A 17,645-nucleotide genomic window follows, 5' to 3' on the forward strand; every position below is an offset into this window, starting at 1 on the left:
GTGTGTCTGTTGCTATTGCCTAATAAGACTGGATTAATTTCATAGCAAGCTCCTAATGGCTGCTACAATTCTCTCTTTCTCTCTCGCCCTCTTTTCAATCCTGTGTGGTCAGTAATAAAAGAACAGTGAACATTGATGGCAGTACAGTGACCTAGGCATATCTATTCATAATATTCAGTGGCTAGAACCCTACTGAAGTGAGTAATCCTATGTGAGCTCTTGGCTCTATTTTATTATGATCACTTGCGAAAGACACCAATCACACAATATAATGTAATCAGTTTGTAAAGGATGTTGATATATCCATTTGAATAAAAGATAAACTTGTATTTGTTTTACAGAAGCTCCTGATTTTTTGCCTCATATTTTTAGTCTGATTGAAGTCACCAAATAATGACAGAGATTTGAGTTTCAGACTTCATACCCTTCAGAAAATGTGTGCTGATGCAAAATATGTCATTCTAGCAATTCTCCAATAAATACAACTCCAGACAAACACCAGATACTTTAATAAAACAACAAAGCTTTCGGATTACAAATCCTTCATCAGTGTTAAAATTCTAGCAATTCTCTAAGCTTATAGGAGCTATTTTTAAAGTGTGTCCCTATTCTGGGGCTTTGTTCCACCATAATGTTTGGCTGTGTCCAGATTTTTTGCTAAGAGGTTGTCAGGTGTATTAAGGACTGTCCCAAACATTCAGACTAATTGTATAATATGCTTATCTTTCCCACTGCAGCGAACGGTGTCATTGTTGACTTACGATAATTCCATTTTATAACCATCAAATTGTTGTATGGTAGACCTAATCCATGTTTTGACAACAAAGAAATATAAGGAAGTATACTCTCACTGTACATGCACAAAAGGTGAACAGTGCTGAGCTGCAAAAATGTCTTGCTCTTGGATTCAGTGCAACACAGAACTCTCTTTTCTGTTAGGTTCAGCAACGTTAGGTAGTGCAAAGGCCATACCCTCCTGCATGGGAGTTGTGTGTAGGGGGAGGTCCTCATGAAAAGCATGATTTTGAATTCCACTTTGAATTTATTAATTTGTTTGCTTGTGTGTGTGTGTGTGTGTGTGTGTGTGTGTGTGTGTGTGTGTGTGTGTGTGTGTGTGTGTGTGTGAGACAGAACCAGATGTAACATTACAAAGAGGACAGTATGTTTTGTTTCCACAGCTATACAGGGAGGAATTTAAATTTTGCTCAGAGTTCTTGTCCCAAGATAACACAACACTTTCTGGAATATTATCACTTACCAAGAATACTTCCTGCTTTCCTGATGACATAATCAATATTTTTTTCTAACAAAATATCCTGGCCTTGTTTGACCCTTGAGTATCTGAGCATGGCTGAACAACATAACACTGCTCTATCTGAAGAATGATTGCATCAGTTTCCATTGTGTTCAGAGTTTTCCATGTATCAGCTATCATTTTTGCATCTTTCTTATTTAGTACAAGATAAATTACATTAATTGATTCTAAAATGCATTAGGCATATTTCAAAGCTTAAAATGAGTCAATTCATGTTAAGAGTAGTACATTCTCAGAAATAACACACAATCAATTCAGAGCTTAAAGCGGAGGGTTTTTTCTTTCATTTCATTACAAATGTAGAAAAGAACAAATGCCATTCACAAGTGCTTTTTATAAGCTAGTGCCCTTGTTTAGTTAAAAAAATGAATATGCTGCCTACCCTGCACTTACTGTGTGAATTTATTAATAGCACAAAAACAGTTTGGAAGCTGGACATCTTTAGCATTAACTGATGGCCAAGGACACTTGTGTAAAAGAAATATATGGCTACACTTTATCTTCTTTTCATATCACAGAAGGTGTTTCCATGTAGTTGCAATTATGTTATGCCAAGCCTTGAACAACATGCAAAGGTATGAGGTGGCTATTAATGTTAGATTATTAGAAGTGTTAGTTCTGTGGTAGACCTATCATGCTCGTGATGTTGAAATCAACATTAGGTAACACTATTGGCAAATGCTATTAATGGCAATTAGCTCAGACGATTAAGGCTATGAGCTGCTAACAAGCTGATTCCAGTGTACCAGGGTTTGATAACATCAGCCTTCATTTGCCTACTGTGTGATGTTGAGCAGATAGTACTTAAGGGCAGTTGGGAATTTGGGCTATGCTCCATAATGGTTTATTGGACCACATGCATAATAACCAGATGTGAACCTATGCACAATCAGAATTGCCAGCTGAAATATTGTGAACAGCAAATAGTTATTTGAATACTGCTGCATTTAGCAACTCTGGGACAGTAAAGCTGATGAGAAAAATAAATATTTTCACTTTTGAAGATTTAAATTTTTTTGTTTGAGTATTCCATAAAGAATATGTGCTGCTGATTCTTTCAATATGGCTTTACTGAACTGAAATACAACATTCTGACTTATCTGCAGAGCCTACTTGCATTAAAAATATCCTATAAGGTAATTTGAGGATCCATTTATCTCTCTGAGGCAGTAGAGCTAGCAGAGCACTTAAAGAAAGGAGCAATCAATACCTCCATTTAATGCATTAAAGGTAATTTGTTTTACAAGACTACATGCTGTATTACTGTGGATTTCTTGGGCTGGCTAAGTTGTATGAAATTTGCTTCACATAAGCAAATCCTAACAATTATTCCCTTAAAATTAGCAAGTTTTAACAAATGTTACCAAATTAAATCCCACAGAACTAAAATAAGCCTATTCAGTTTTTGACACTATATATATATATATATATATATATATATATATATATATATATATATATATATATATATATACTTGCTTCTGTTTACACTGAATATCAACATACAAGCACAATATAAAATGTGCTACATTTTTAAAGCTGTAAGATGCACTATGCACTCAGTACTGCATATAGACAGAACAGTTACAAGCAAAATTTAGCAGTAGCACCAATGCTAGCAGATTTAACTAAAAAGGGTGTCGCTTTGTAACAGTTTTAGGCAACAATAAGCAATACGTATAGAAGAAATGGAATCAGTAGCATAAATTATGTATGTGCATATGTATGTATGTATGTATGTAATTCATTTATTTGTTAGTTTTTGGGACCTATTGAAACTGAACCTGAAGCTTAAAAATATACAGAAAACACAATGGTGAGTTCTATTCACTATTATTTCATGCAGTGGATTAATCTAATTATGCATCAGTACACCATATAATATAATATCTAAATGAAAATAATAGAAAGAACTCAGCATATTCTTTCAACAGTTGATGTTTAAAATCAAAGAAACGCGGCACCATATTCTGTAAAATGTAAAAAGTTAAGCTATCATTCAGAATATTATGTCAACATTTTCCTTTGATATAGGCTTATTTATTGTAAAGATAAATTATATGTTGACTGGTTTCAGATAAAAGGCTCTCTTAGCAGGTGCATCTACATATATGGCTATTCTACTGAAAACAAATGAATGTCAGTACACTGATTTAATGTCCGAGATATGTTATAAAGGTGCTAGACAGGTTGATGTGTATTTATGACATATAAAAGACTCTGTATATCAACATAAATCAGTTGACAGGCTGAATGCATTATGAGATTCACATGGATAAATATACGATGAGCCAGAGTACACAATACATTACACATTCATCAGTAAATGTCATTTGCAGTGACAAAAAAATACACTTTAATTAATAACACTATATTTAAAGGAACATAACAAGACTTACATCTCCTTGTGAATTCGCTGTCTTCTTGTCATCAACTTCTAAAACAGAAATTAAATCAGAGAATGTATGAATAATTATCTAATTTCCTCTAATCCTACCAGTTTACTTAATTATTGTCATATAAAGCAAATGAGAAATACTGTTTTATCTCAGTCATGATCATTGTGATATTCATTGATGTTTAGAGAAAAATAGTTTGCAATATTACGTTAGTCTTATAATGTATCATAGTTTCTTTATGTAGCAAATATATATTTTTTAATTTGGATGGCTGTTAAAGTAAATCATAGCATTGTACTGGCAAAAAAATCAGGACAGAAAAAATTTCCCAAGCCACCAGTAAACTAACTTCACAGAAAATTACCATATAATCCATTCCAATACTCAGTAAATTACATTTGCACACATGTGAAAAGATTAACTGCCGTTTTGCTTACATTTACATCCATGTGAAAAGATTGACTGCCATTTTACTTCATAACAATCCTTCAAATCAGATTTAAGGATTACGCAATGCTGGTCTTAGGACTAAAATGCTGAAAATATGGGTATCCTTAATTTCATGTGTTAGCATTTTTATTAACTGATTGCATATTAATCTATAAGATAGAATTATGTGTATTAATAGGAAAGAAAACAAACTGTATTAACTGATTCTACTGTTAATGTCATGTGGTATACACGTTTTCTTTTTCACAATTTCCATTTACTTTAACATTAACTAAATTGTTCACCTTCTGCTTCTCTTAAACCTCACTGCTCCTCCTGAACATTAATCTGCATATATTTTCCTATAAATTCCATTCATGTCTGCAAAATGTTCCCTTCTCTTTTCTAAAGCTCATATTTCCAGTTATTTTATCTCTTTACAATATCCAGAAGTTCCTTTTATATTGGGAATTGATTTTGATTTTCCATTTACTAATAGTTGCTTTTGGGCAACAAATAACATTAAAATTAGTAATGCCTCGTTATGTATAGGCAATTCAGATCCTATATTCCAGCTCAGAATAATAATGTCCTTACTAACAACCATTTGTTTAGCCAACATTTTATTTAAACACTCTGATGGGAATTCATAAAATCTGCCAACTCACTACATTCCCAAAAAAAAAGTTCCCAATTACCTCAGTCTCTCTTTCCTATCATACTGTCAGCATTTGTTATCTAACGAATAAGAAAATCCTATGAAGTCTATGTGGAGTATACAAAATCCTATACATACAATTTCATACAAACATGCTAAACCTTCTGGACTTTGTTGAATACTTGTAAGCATTATCAGTCTCCAACCATTTTCCTTTGCTAATGCTTAGGAACCTTACAAATTTCTTCATATTGTTCTTTTCTCACTGTCTTGTCATTCTCTTTTCCCAGTCTTTTCCAACCTCCTCTGATTGATTATTTTAGTTATGATGCAATATTTTGTATGTCCTACTAATTAACCCTGTCATAGCAGCAGCTTCTGTTCTAGACTCAACCAAAAACTCCATCACAACATTAACTGATACAAAAGTAGATACAGTGTTGCAGATAGTGATTACAGTAATATATACAGACTATATACATAAAAACAGGAATTTTGTTGGTTGCCAAATGGATTCAATCAGAGAGGTATAAACAGAGATGTATCAATCAGCATTACTGTACCAGTATCAACAAGTGATAAAAATGATCATTATGTAGAAATTATCATCAGTCAGCAATAGCAGAAAGCATAGGAGTTTAGTTATCATATGAGGAGAAGGAGGAGGTTAGGTTATAGAGCAGGTATATCTTTCCAGTGATTATCTTTCCTTCCCAAATTATTTGCTTCCATAACAAACATTGAATATTACTGAGGATCTGTCTCATTTCATTGCAACTGCTCTTTGTGTTAAAGACTGGATTCCGTCTTTAAAGAAGATGTAATTCATCTGAATTAGAAGACATAACTCTATGACTCATGCCTAGCACACCCAATATCATTAAATAATTATTTCACGTCGGAATATCAACTTCACTAAACAGAAAAAAAAATAGTTTTTTTTAAACTGCTTTCACTTAATGCATACAAATAGATGAGAGGCTGAGTGGGAATTTCATACCTACAGTAAAGTCATCAGAAATAGTGGCTCATCAAAGTTAGAATTATATAACTCCTGCATCAGACATGATAACAACTTTCAGTCCCATTCATAACTATTATTATGAAAAAGGTAATACGTGTTTGAAACGTTTGTACAAGTAAAGGATGAAAGAAAGTTACAAGTGAAAAAATATGAACATTTCACCAGTTGATATATTCTTTAACAAGCAGCACTTACTTTCTAAAAATACTGTTCTTTATGCCTATTTATCTATCAGAATGTACTCAAAGTAAAGAAACAAAGTACATCCTGCAAGCACACATAAGGAAAGATTATTTCTGGCTTTGTTTCCCACTTATTGAACTAATCCATTACAGTAAACAGAGCCAAATCATGTAACCTGTTATATGACTTATGCCCTCCGAGCAATGAAACCTTTGTAGTTTTGTAAGCTCTGCAATCCAATATCACCAAAGCATCATTCCTGTTCATAAGTGACATTATCTCTCCTCCCTTAACATAGTTATGCATGCAGATGACGTCCTGCTAACAGGCACTGGAATTACCACCACTGACTTAAAACTCAAACTGCTGATAATTTTCTCTTTATGAAAACAGCATAAACAGCATGGTTGTGTCTCCTCAAAAATTAACCAAACTCCCCTCATTTTTACTGAAAGACAACACGAACAGCACTATACATGATGTTACTGAAAAATGATACCCTGTCCTGACATTTGATCTTACTTTGTCTTTTACTAAACTCATCAACATTGATAGTAAGATGCTAGTTCAGCTAAAACTGCATTATAAAATCTCCCCCCTCCGTACTATCCCCAGTAACCCCATACAGCTACAGCAAGAAATATTCTGATCCCCAAAACTGAATATGGCCACCAATTGCTGATTATTTGTTCCAAGGTGAACATTCATCGAGTACAAGTTGCCAAAAATAAAATATGTTGGTTTATAATGCTGGTAGGTGCACATCAGTGTCATTATTACCTTCTAAATGGTTTCAGTTGGCTACCTGTACAAAGCACAAGCACATCACGTTTTACTCTCAACCAATCAGGGACAATTTTTAACAGAATCAGGGACAAATCCAGAAGAAATCAGGGGCAATCAAGGACACTTTTAAAATCTTAGTGCTATTAACTTAAGACATTGACAGAATCAGAGCATATGAATTAATATACATTTTCTGAAGTAAACAAAGTCTATAACTCTTAATTATTGTCATTATTCATTGTGCAATTCACCACCTTTCTTCCAAAAGTCACTAGTTTTAGGAAGGATTAAGAGAGACAGGGATAAAACTTGAGTCAAAATCAGGGACGTCCCTGAAAATCAGGGACAGTTGAGAGGTATTAACATAATTTAAAATTATTACACTGGGACAATGTAATCCCTAAAAGCAAAACTGCTGATCAGGGATGAAATATATAACCTTCAAAATATCTAATGGGCATCTATTACTTTACTGAAATCCAGGTTCAGAGCAACTATGGAGGAAAATGCTGCCATCAGGCTGGTACCAGCGACATTGAATCATCTTCCAGATGAAATAAGGTGATTAGGGGATAATTTAATGTATAATTCCTTATCTTTTGATGATCATGAATTTGCAATAGTTCAGAAAGCCTTCTGTCTAACTCATCTAATTTCTAAGTCATCTCCTATCAATACAAAATTAATTTTAACTTTCCTTAACTCATTTCTTAGCAGACACATTACTGAACATAATGTTCCTTTTGGCAAGTACTTGTCTAAATATATCACTCGTCTTGAGAGAACTCAGAGGTTCCTAACTAAAATGATTAGTGACCTCAAAAATCCTAGTTATCAGGGTAGACTAGCAGCCCTCTCAATGTACTCAGTGTCGAACAGACTTTTCCATGGGGACCTGTGTCTAGCCTTTAGAATCATGTATGATTCAACCCTCCTTAACCTTCTATTCCTTCAGAAAAAAAAGATTTTGCAAATACCTGGCTAAAGGAACTAAATATTCATCAACAGATAAATAAGACAAGTTGCCATGATAGAGTCATATCCCATCTTATCCCACACTACTAGAACTTAGATCCACTACATGCCAAGCAAAGTAGCACCCTTCAACCTTCATGGCAATTCTAGACAATTGGATAGTCAGTCAACATTTCTCCACAATCAATCTTACATTACCCCTAGAGGCTAGTGGAAACTTTAGAAATTGGGTTATTGAATAGAATTTTAATGGTCTCCAGACTGACTGCCTACTACTTACCTTTGAACCTATGAACATTGACTAAACAAAGTCACATGGCTATGATTCAAGGATGCTAGTTAAGTGGGACACAAGTAAAAGTCATACCGGCATTGTTGACTCTTACTCTATTATACATGTTACTTTGTGTAATTTATGAAGGTATGTTTGAGGTACTTATGTTTTACATGTCTACACTAGAATTGTGTGTTTTGTTTTTCTTTCCAGTACATCTTTTCAAATCTACTTTGTTGAGTGTAAATATTTTGTACTTCTCTTTCTCTTTATAACTCGTCTGCTCCTTTGGAGCCCTGGTTGTGGGTGAAGAATGCCAACTGACTAACCCACATTTCTGACTATCAAATAGTAATTAATTAGTTAATAAAAGCAAATAAAATGAAAAATAAGTCACAGGTAGCTACTAGTCATGCAGTCCAAGAGACCGTTGAGGGGCCCAGGTGAATTTCCCAATTGTAACAGAACACTGGCTGGTGAAGTGACTTTCTCACAGTCACACAGTAGACAAATGGAGGCTGAGGGAATTAAACCTAGGACTACAGAAAGCTGCTAATTAACAGAACATATCCTCAGTCTTTTCTTCTAATTGTCCATTCTGTGTAGTGTAAACAGACATAATATCTTCCAGGGATGAGAGTTATTCAGGAATTTATTCCCTTGTCTGTGATTTTCATCTTTCATGCTTGGGATCCAGCCTGGTCAGTCAAGAGAAAATCCCTGCAAAACTCCCACTCTGCAGGTATTGTAGCTACAATAATTTTCTTTAGAAATCAGCAATTGCAAGCTAAATATCTTAAGCAACTGTGAAGCCTGACCACCATCAAAATGTTTGTTGAGATGCTATAGGTAGTAAAATACGTAATTTGCATATTCTTTTCTTCACTGCTTACTGCTGTAGCATACAAATTCCTGGGAAGCTGTATACACACGTTCCTACAAAAGACATAATGTCACCGTACATTGCAGTGCTCCTTTTAGATCATTCAAAGAATAACAAGCAACAACTCAGACCTGATCTCTGTCAATGTTGAAAAGGCTAACAGAAATAGCAAGGATGAGTGGTCTCTTCTTAATTCTGAAGTTACAGGAAACAAAGCAGAAAGAAAGGGTATCACAGCTGCTACTATTAAAGGTATGCTCCATGCTGGCAAGAATATAAGGAGAAAACAAAATTCCAAGGCTATAACATGACACACTTCAATAACACATGGAGAGAATGATGGAAGTTTCAGTACACAAAACAGTATCCCTTGTGGAGATGATTGCTAGCAAGCATTTTTAACCTAAGAGCTACACTAATAATATCTAATAAAAAACAATTGTTAAGAGAAGAAATTTCATTCCTAAAAATGGTCTAATTTCTATTGAGGAGTTGCGGAAATAATAAGAAAATGTATACTCTTTTATGTGTTTAAAATAAATCTGAACTCTTTGAAACGTGCTTTCATGCAATGGTACTTCAGGTATTCAAAAGAGGATTCATCTTGCAACCACTAAATTTACATATATAATTCCATCCATGAATATTTATTAGTCAAGTCTGACTACTATAGTGGCCCAAGTGCCATCTATATCATTTACTAGGCATGTAGGAATGAAAGACGAATTCCAGGTCTTTCTTTCATATTACACATGCCACATGCATATCTGTCAACCTCTCAATGCAAGAAACCTTGTCAAAGCCAGAAGAATGGGGGGGGGGGGGAACAAAGGCCCAAAATAGGGACAGAATTTAAATATTACTTCTACAAACTTAGAAAGTTGCTGGAATAACAGGTTTTGCATAATTACGTATTTTTGGAAGGATATAAAGTCTAAATCTCAAATGTATGTCTTTATGTAGTATTATTTAATGATTTTAATCTTCAATGATTTGATAGAAAACCATAAATTTTATGAGGAACAGACCAAGAATATGAGGCAAAAATCTGGACATTTTGCAAAAATCTGTACAGTTGAGAGGTGTGAGGTCCACATGCACAACTATGGACAATTTATATTCAACCATCCATCTACTACATGTCATTGGAAGGCAGGAGACAATTGGAATTCTCAAAAAAAACCCTCATGAATACAGAGAGGGTACGACTCCACACAAAAGGCACCCTATTTGAAACTTAAACCAGGGAACATCCTTGCTGTGAGTCGGCAGTGCTACTCACAGTGCCGCTGTATCACCCATATGTACAGATATTATACCACTATTACAAAACTGAATGGTAAGTACTAAGAACAATGCCATGCTAGTTTGCCATTTTCCTGAATTATGACCTCACTGAATGTCTGTCAGTAGTGTTATATATATTCTGAACTGAGAATGGCTTGATATTTAAATCATATTTAAGATGTACAGGAAGTGCAACCTGTCTTATGTTTTCGACTTGTGAATAATAAAAGCTGACGTAATGCACATAAGTGCATATGCTTCCTTGTGGGCATTTAATACCTAAAAGCAGAAAATAAAGGGCAAATGTATCCCATCACAGTTCTGGCTCTAAGCACTTGTTATGCAGTGTCAATATAATGTGCTATTGTAAAAATATTTAACAAATTTGTAAGAACTAATGATAGCAATATAGGGTTACTATATAATATATATAAGCCAGCAACTAAATGCTGAAATATATAAACAGAGTGAAATTTTGTGAACTAATACATTTTATAACAAGTACGAGAAAGCAGTCTTTGTGCATTCATACAAATAAATGCACATGGAATCTTTTCAATTGAAATGCAATTACTTACATGAACAAAAATGGGAGTGGTAGTGTTTAAAATTAAAAACAGACTGTGCAAATATGTGTTGGTCCACTGTATGAAAAAGTGCTTGTACTGTGATTTGGTTATGTATAAAAGGAGTGTATAGTAAGAGGAAATACATGTAGCTGAACAAAACTGCAATTTTAAAATGCATAAGCATGTTTAACATAACATTGTTTTTGACTCCATTATTAAAAACATACCAGTTTACTATGAGAGTACAGAACTTTTATTTTCTTTTTTACTCAAAAGATTTTTATTTTCTGATAGTAAGATAATCAACAGTACATACGCAAACCTTATTACTTGACAAACATTAATTAATCACATTTAACTATATACAGTATATACAAACATTCAGATTCGGATAAATGTAATTGGTTCCAAAATATGCAGACTGTCATGTGCTTCAGTAGCAACAGACAAAACTTCTAGAAATTAATTCAAAGAGGTTGTTTAAAGTTTATAGAACTATTCCAGCTGAAAACCTTTGTTAATTGGTCTGCACAAGTGACATAGAGGGATAAAGCTCTGACTACAGCCCAGGTGATCTAAGCTTGACTAAAGGCTCAGGTCCTTGACAGCACAGTCAAGGAGGATGAGCACACCTATCCTGGTGAAGGACAGTGGCTCCTCTTGGCTTGTGCCACAGCTGTAATGACAGGACCCTGCTGGATATTGAAAACTTGTCATGCAATTAGGGAGACAAGGTTAGGAGGATGTGCATGTGGTCATTCAAGCCAGTAATGGAAGCCCCTCCCAGTGCATCTCTGAATACATTGATGCATGGAATTAGGGGGTCTAGGCTGCCCACATACTGATGTAAGTCATGTCACCACGGGGAATTAAGGTTTAGATTCATGAATGAAAAATATTCTCACTGTCAGGATGCCTGAGAGACAGCACAAAACACCCTCTTAGTTGCCTGGATGATGGTCCCTTAGATGCTGGGATGATCAGCAGATGTGGTAAAAAATTATACAGTAAAAATATATCTTTGGTAGCTGCAGAAGAATTTTGATTCTATAAGATGAATAAGATAAGAGATGCAGGCATTTAAAGCACATGACACAGAAGCATAGAATGGCTGAACACTGTTAAGGGCTGACAGGAGTAGTAAAAGGCAGATCTGTGCATGGCACAATTTGTAAACCTTCAAAAGATGCATCTCTCTAATGAAGGCTAGACACTTCATCAAGCATTATATATAGCAGTATCAATGGAAAAGGCAGTCAAGTTGACTGTGCTGCTAAAAGAATGTGAGGTAAATCCCCTGCAAAACAAGCATGCATTTGGTGGGATAGAATGTCACATAAACTGATGAAGTCAGTATAGACAAACGTTCTAGAATATGTATCTACACCAAATATTATGGCATGTTGGCTAATCTAGTGGTTTTAACTAATGTAGCATTTGCTGATGAAGTTACATTGTCAATGAAAAACTAGGTGAACAAGTTAAGTGTTTTTTGCTTTTATTTGTGTGTTAATAAAGTTGGAGTTCGTGCCTACAGTGGTTCCAGGTGCTTCGTTTTTTTTTTCGTTTTAGTGAAGTTATTTGTGAGGCGCCTTTTCCTGATCTATTTTGAGTGTGTTAATCTAGTAGTTTAGTGAATGTAAAAACTCGGAAATGGTGGATGAAACTACTTTCGTTAAATGACAGACATACTTTTTTGTAGGGAGGACTTACTTCTGCACTCCTACTTCTGTGAACGTATATATACTAAACCCACTATCATACAACAGTAGAGAAAATGAAAACTGCATTACCAGTGAAAGCAGTTTCAGTGAAAAACTTCATCTATATACCTTCACCAAAACTCCAATCAATAACTCGACAGCAACCTAAATCTGCCACGGTTCATATTAAAAATAAAATGAAGCCTCTACACATGTTCATTGAGAATGGTGCAAGGAAACTTAATGAAATTAGTTTTAAGGATACATGTGCCAGTAACAGAACTAATACAAACAATGGCCGAAACAGAGTAGCAGGGGCTGGAGTTTAGTGGATAAAACATACAAAGGAACCAAGGTATTGGGAGCAAATAACTGGGAAGGGAAATGCTGACCATTGAGTAATCAGAGCACTCAGACTATTTCTTTCTTAAGCCCTGCCTTTCCTCAACAAATGCCTGAAACAGCCCAAGTGGTGTGTATGCCACAGGGAATTGCAAGAGCTTTAGCACCTCTTCCACAGCAAATATTGTACCCCAATATGCCACTTTCTTATCTCTGGCCTCCACTAAAGAAATAGATGGGGAAAAAATACATCAGGGGACACAAGCTCCACCTTCAACAGAGGTGAACATGTGTTAGTCATCTTCCTCCCTCTCTGCTAAGTCCTCAAGTGACCACGCAGCCAAGTCCTCAAGTGTCCATGCTGCCAATCAATGAATGTCATCTAGAGCACAGCAATAACTTAATCCATTTCTGCCCTGGAGTTAGCACTAAAGCTGAAAAGAACAGTGAAGAATAACTGTTATCAAAGCAGACTAGTAAAGCATATATGTCACCATAATGAGATCACTCAGTTGTAAGGGCCATCTCATTGCTGTATCTGGTATTGAACCTGTGACATGAATAAGAAATGTGAACACTATAAATGAATGTTGAGTAAAATTAACATTAAAGGAAATGTGATCAAATGTATGGCACAGAAGTAGGATGTTTGTTTGCATGTGTGATGTCCAAAATTTGAAGATACATCTGGAATCCCAAAAGCTGAGCCAGGGAAGGAAGCAAGGAAGGAAGAAAGGAGTGGTGGGTCACTAGCTTAGCTAAATTAACAGTAGATGTAGTGAGAGCTCAGCACCCACACACCCAGTGAATACTGTTAACCCCTAGGCCAAGGCAGGCCCTAACCAGAGCATCTTATTCAATAAAACAAAAACTTTGCTCAAGAATTCTGCACAAAGCCAAAGGTATAAACAGGGGGACAAAGGCTTCAAATCAGGGACAGTTTTTAAATATTACTCTAAATCATTTCAATTGCAAGCAAACATAAATACAGAGAAATCCAACTGCCTAATCTCTGTTAAAATCATAGAAATGAAAGGATAATATTAGCTCTCATTTGGGACTCGTGCTCAAGAGTTCCAGCATACAGTGCTAGTGTCATTGCTGCTGGCACAACAGCAGCCTCTAGATAAATAGGTGCTGAAATCATTATCCTTTCAGCTAGGAAACCCCCAGCCTGACGTACAGGGCACTGTCAGACCCCACTCTGATGGACCTCCTGCATATCCACAAAACAAACAGCAGCAGAATTATCCATTCTTAAGACTTAAACCTTGCCTGTCATATAAGCAGGACCTGCTGGAGAGATAGATATGTGTCCCAGAGACTAACCTGTTTATGCAACATGCGTCCCATCCATGTTAAGCAGAGTTCCTTCCTAACCCAATTCAAGTGCAAATTGGACGGGAAACCGGAAATTCATCCCTGGTTTGGCACTTATGTCTCTATTGGACACAGGTAACCTGTAAATGGTTCATCTCCTAAGCCTATGCTTACACTTATCAAGGGTATCAGAACTTGTCAGAGATTTGGGATGCATGACTAGGCTTAAAAAGGTCCTTGTGGTCATTACCCTAGTAAACACCTACGAACCTATAAGATAAAATGGCAAACAGACATACACCCACACAACTATAGGGAAAGTTTGCTGCTCTGGCACTGTTTAAATCAAATAAATGAAAGAATAATAAAATACAACCTAATTCACTTAAGATAAATTAATAGCACGACTGGTTTTGCGTTATCATTGATTATCTGTAACCCCCACAAATTTATCTGAAAATCAAAAATGCTGGGAAGAGGAAGAATGCAAAAATATTATGCAAATATTATGCAAAAATCAGGAATATTCTGCAAAATAGAGGACAGTTGATAGTCAGGTCATATACAAAGGCAACAAATTCAGGTTAGGAATATAACATATTCTGTGCGCCTATAAAATGTAGCTAATCAGAATGACTTTAATGAGATAAAGTATCTCAGAAACTGACAATCCTTCTGTCTCTCTAAAATACAAATAAAAAGTTAAATTATCAGGGCAAAGGATATATTTTGTTATGACAATGATTGCTTACCAACAAACAAGACAGCATGAGTTCATTGAGTCTGATGTGATTCCCCTGAAATTTTTAACCTTGCTAGAAACCCTGACTCAATTAATACTTGATTATATTCAAATATATTTCTGGTTGTATTGAAAAAGTAAGTTCAGAGTCTCAGTAAACAAGTCAAATTCATTTTTTTGTCAAAATGAAAGTTTTCACAATCAAGATGGGACACCCACCACAGGTTCTTAACTAAAGTTGACGTTCAAACCTGAGCATGTTAATTATAATGCAGGAAGAGCAGGAACTCCCCTAGCCATAAATATTGCCTGCTAGAGCCCTTTAACTTCTTTACGCCTGGTAGGGGCTCTTGAAAATCTTCTGATGTAGGCTTATGATTCTGTTAATCTGGATAGATCCTCTGTTTTCATGCATCTTAGTAAACTTTATTAATCCTGCTGTTGGTTTTTGACCTTGTTAATACTGCTGGATTACCTTACATGTCCCTGAACTCGTATCACTCTCTTAAATATGTCTGTGAACTGTCTGGTTTTGATAACAGTGCTAAGGCCAATGAAATCCACTGAACTATAGTAATATAAATATTTCTATGCTGGCTTCTTCAGTTCTGTTGTGGCCCCTCTCTGTTAATTTTACTGCTGCCCTCCCAGTACTGAAAGCTGTCTCTCTTGTTAAACCATATTTCCAGTCTGGAAACTCACTAGTGTGAAAACGATGCTTAATTAATTCTGTTAATATACTGCATTTAGTCAATTAGTTTCTGGCAGCTAGCAAACTAAACCCATTCTTTTACAGGTATGTATGAATGAATAAAAAAATGTATCTGGATACTTGAGCAAAGGCAAGTTGTGTAGGTATAACATGCAAATATGATGGCAGAGGTCAGAGGTCATTGCAGTGAATAAAATTTCTCCTGAGGAGTGCTGACCACAAGAGAAAGATATTGTTTGGGGGTAGAGGTGCACAGCACCCTCTGTAGCAGTAGTCCCTCAAAATAGTGTTGGTTAAAAGTTCAGTAAACTGCCACTTCAGACCATTTTTCTTGCCATGATGTTATTGAAATAATTTTCCACTACTTAAAACCATTAAATGCAACACATACCTATGTATTACACAAGCTCTAAAACAGTAGGTGGCTATTATGAAAGATATCATAATATTTGGCTGTTTTCTACTGTTTATGCTAGGTGATGTGGCATTTCAACTACTGATTATTATACTACATAACGTGGCATTTTGACTAATGATTGATTTAGTACATAATGTGGAACTTCGACTACTGATTATTATACTATGTAACATGGCATATTAAATCTCTATGACAACTGAGTATACATTGTAATTCTTTTGTGGAGATGGTGAACTACATGCTAGATTGTTGAAATGACTTTGACCAGAGAAGATATTACTATGTTACTAGATTGCATTTCAATAGATGTGTTGTAATTATAGTTTACCAATATTGTCAATATGGTATGTGTTTTACTTGGTCACATTACACATACATATGAGGAAGAGAACATTGTGTGTCAGACTGTTAAAAGTTTGTTCATTTGGTACACTCGTGACAACATGAGTGACTGTTGGCTGTAATGCCCTGGTTAACCAGAAATGAAACCTGGAGTATATAATTGATACTGGTGTAAATATTACCAGATTATTGCATTGTTAGCAATGATTTCATTAACATCAGGTATGGGTAAGAATGATAGAAATGTGCATACATCACCATGGGACCAGCTACCTTGGTACACTACAGACATTTGTAAGAGTACTACAAATACAGAACAGCTTGTGTGCATATGTGCGGGTGTGTTTGACAGAAATGCTTCTCACCTAATGTAAACAGACATGTATGTAAAGGAAAAGTTGAAAGTCTGGGTCACTGGTGGTAGGAAGAGAAGAGGAGAGGAGATGATAGAAGAGAAGAGAAGAGAAGAGAAGAGAAGAGAAGAGAAGAGAAGAGAAGAGACTGATTACAAGGAGTGTGAGAGAGACTAATTGGGTTAGGGTAATTGTGGTTGGGGTGTTTATGGGTGGGGTATTTAGTGTAAGTAATTGCAGAATTCTTGCTGGGAGTGCCAGAATGTTAATACATTCCCTGAAGGGAGGAGAAAAGAACAATATCTTCTGGTAGTTCCCCAGAAGAAACTGAAGATTTTCTCATAGGACATATGGCAGTGGGGAAATGGAAGACCATGCTATTAGGAGAGAAAATGTGCAAACTTTTGTGTGCCCTGTCTGTGTTCAAGCAAATACATGCTGTATCCTAAGAAAATGGTGGCACTGGGGATTATATAAAACAAAATACCCCAGTCCCATGTATGATGACCCACTACTGGACCAGTAATCAAGGAGCCTCAATCCTCACCACTGGCACCACTGGCGGGCATTCACTTGGAGGTTAACAGGTACACACACACAGTATTTCCAGATTCAGCTCTCTGCATCAAGTGCAATTTCCCTTAAGAGCACACAGAGACTACAGTTAGATCAGAGCTGGTTCCTCTCTCTTTCTCCAGATCCCCAGTAAGACTCTCCACTGGCACAGCTATAGACTGGAGACCTTAGCCAGGGTTCCAAGCCAAGTCCTCCAACACTCTCTCTGTCCAACCAGTGCTTTGTGTCCCTGCCCAATTAGCTAACACACACACACACTCTTGGAGATTTGTTACACGCACACGCACACACACACACACACACACACACACACACACACACACACACACACACACACACACACCTGGGAAAGACT

General features: G+C 35.9%; 1 protein-coding gene across 2 annotated transcripts in view; it reads right to left on the bottom strand.

The window, feature by feature from the left end:
- PPP1R1C (protein phosphatase 1 regulatory inhibitor subunit 1C) overlaps positions 1-17,645 on the bottom strand; it is a 924,837-nt gene that overhangs the window by 360,646 nt on the left and 546,546 nt on the right. For both annotated transcript variants that reach the window (XM_044075257.1, XM_044075258.1), the window contains exon 3: positions 3,715-3,752. In XM_044075257.1, the coding sequence (XP_043931192.1) occupies positions 3,715-3,752 (38 nt within the window). The remainder of the gene's footprint in view (positions 1-3,714; positions 3,753-17,645) is intronic.

Source organism: Protopterus annectens, chromosome 6.part0 (assembly GCF_019279795.1).
Source record: "Protopterus annectens isolate FY-2018-M chromosome 6.part0, PAN1.0, whole genome shotgun sequence".
In the NCBI taxonomy this organism is placed as follows: Eukaryota; Metazoa; Chordata; order Ceratodontiformes; family Protopteridae; genus Protopterus; species Protopterus annectens.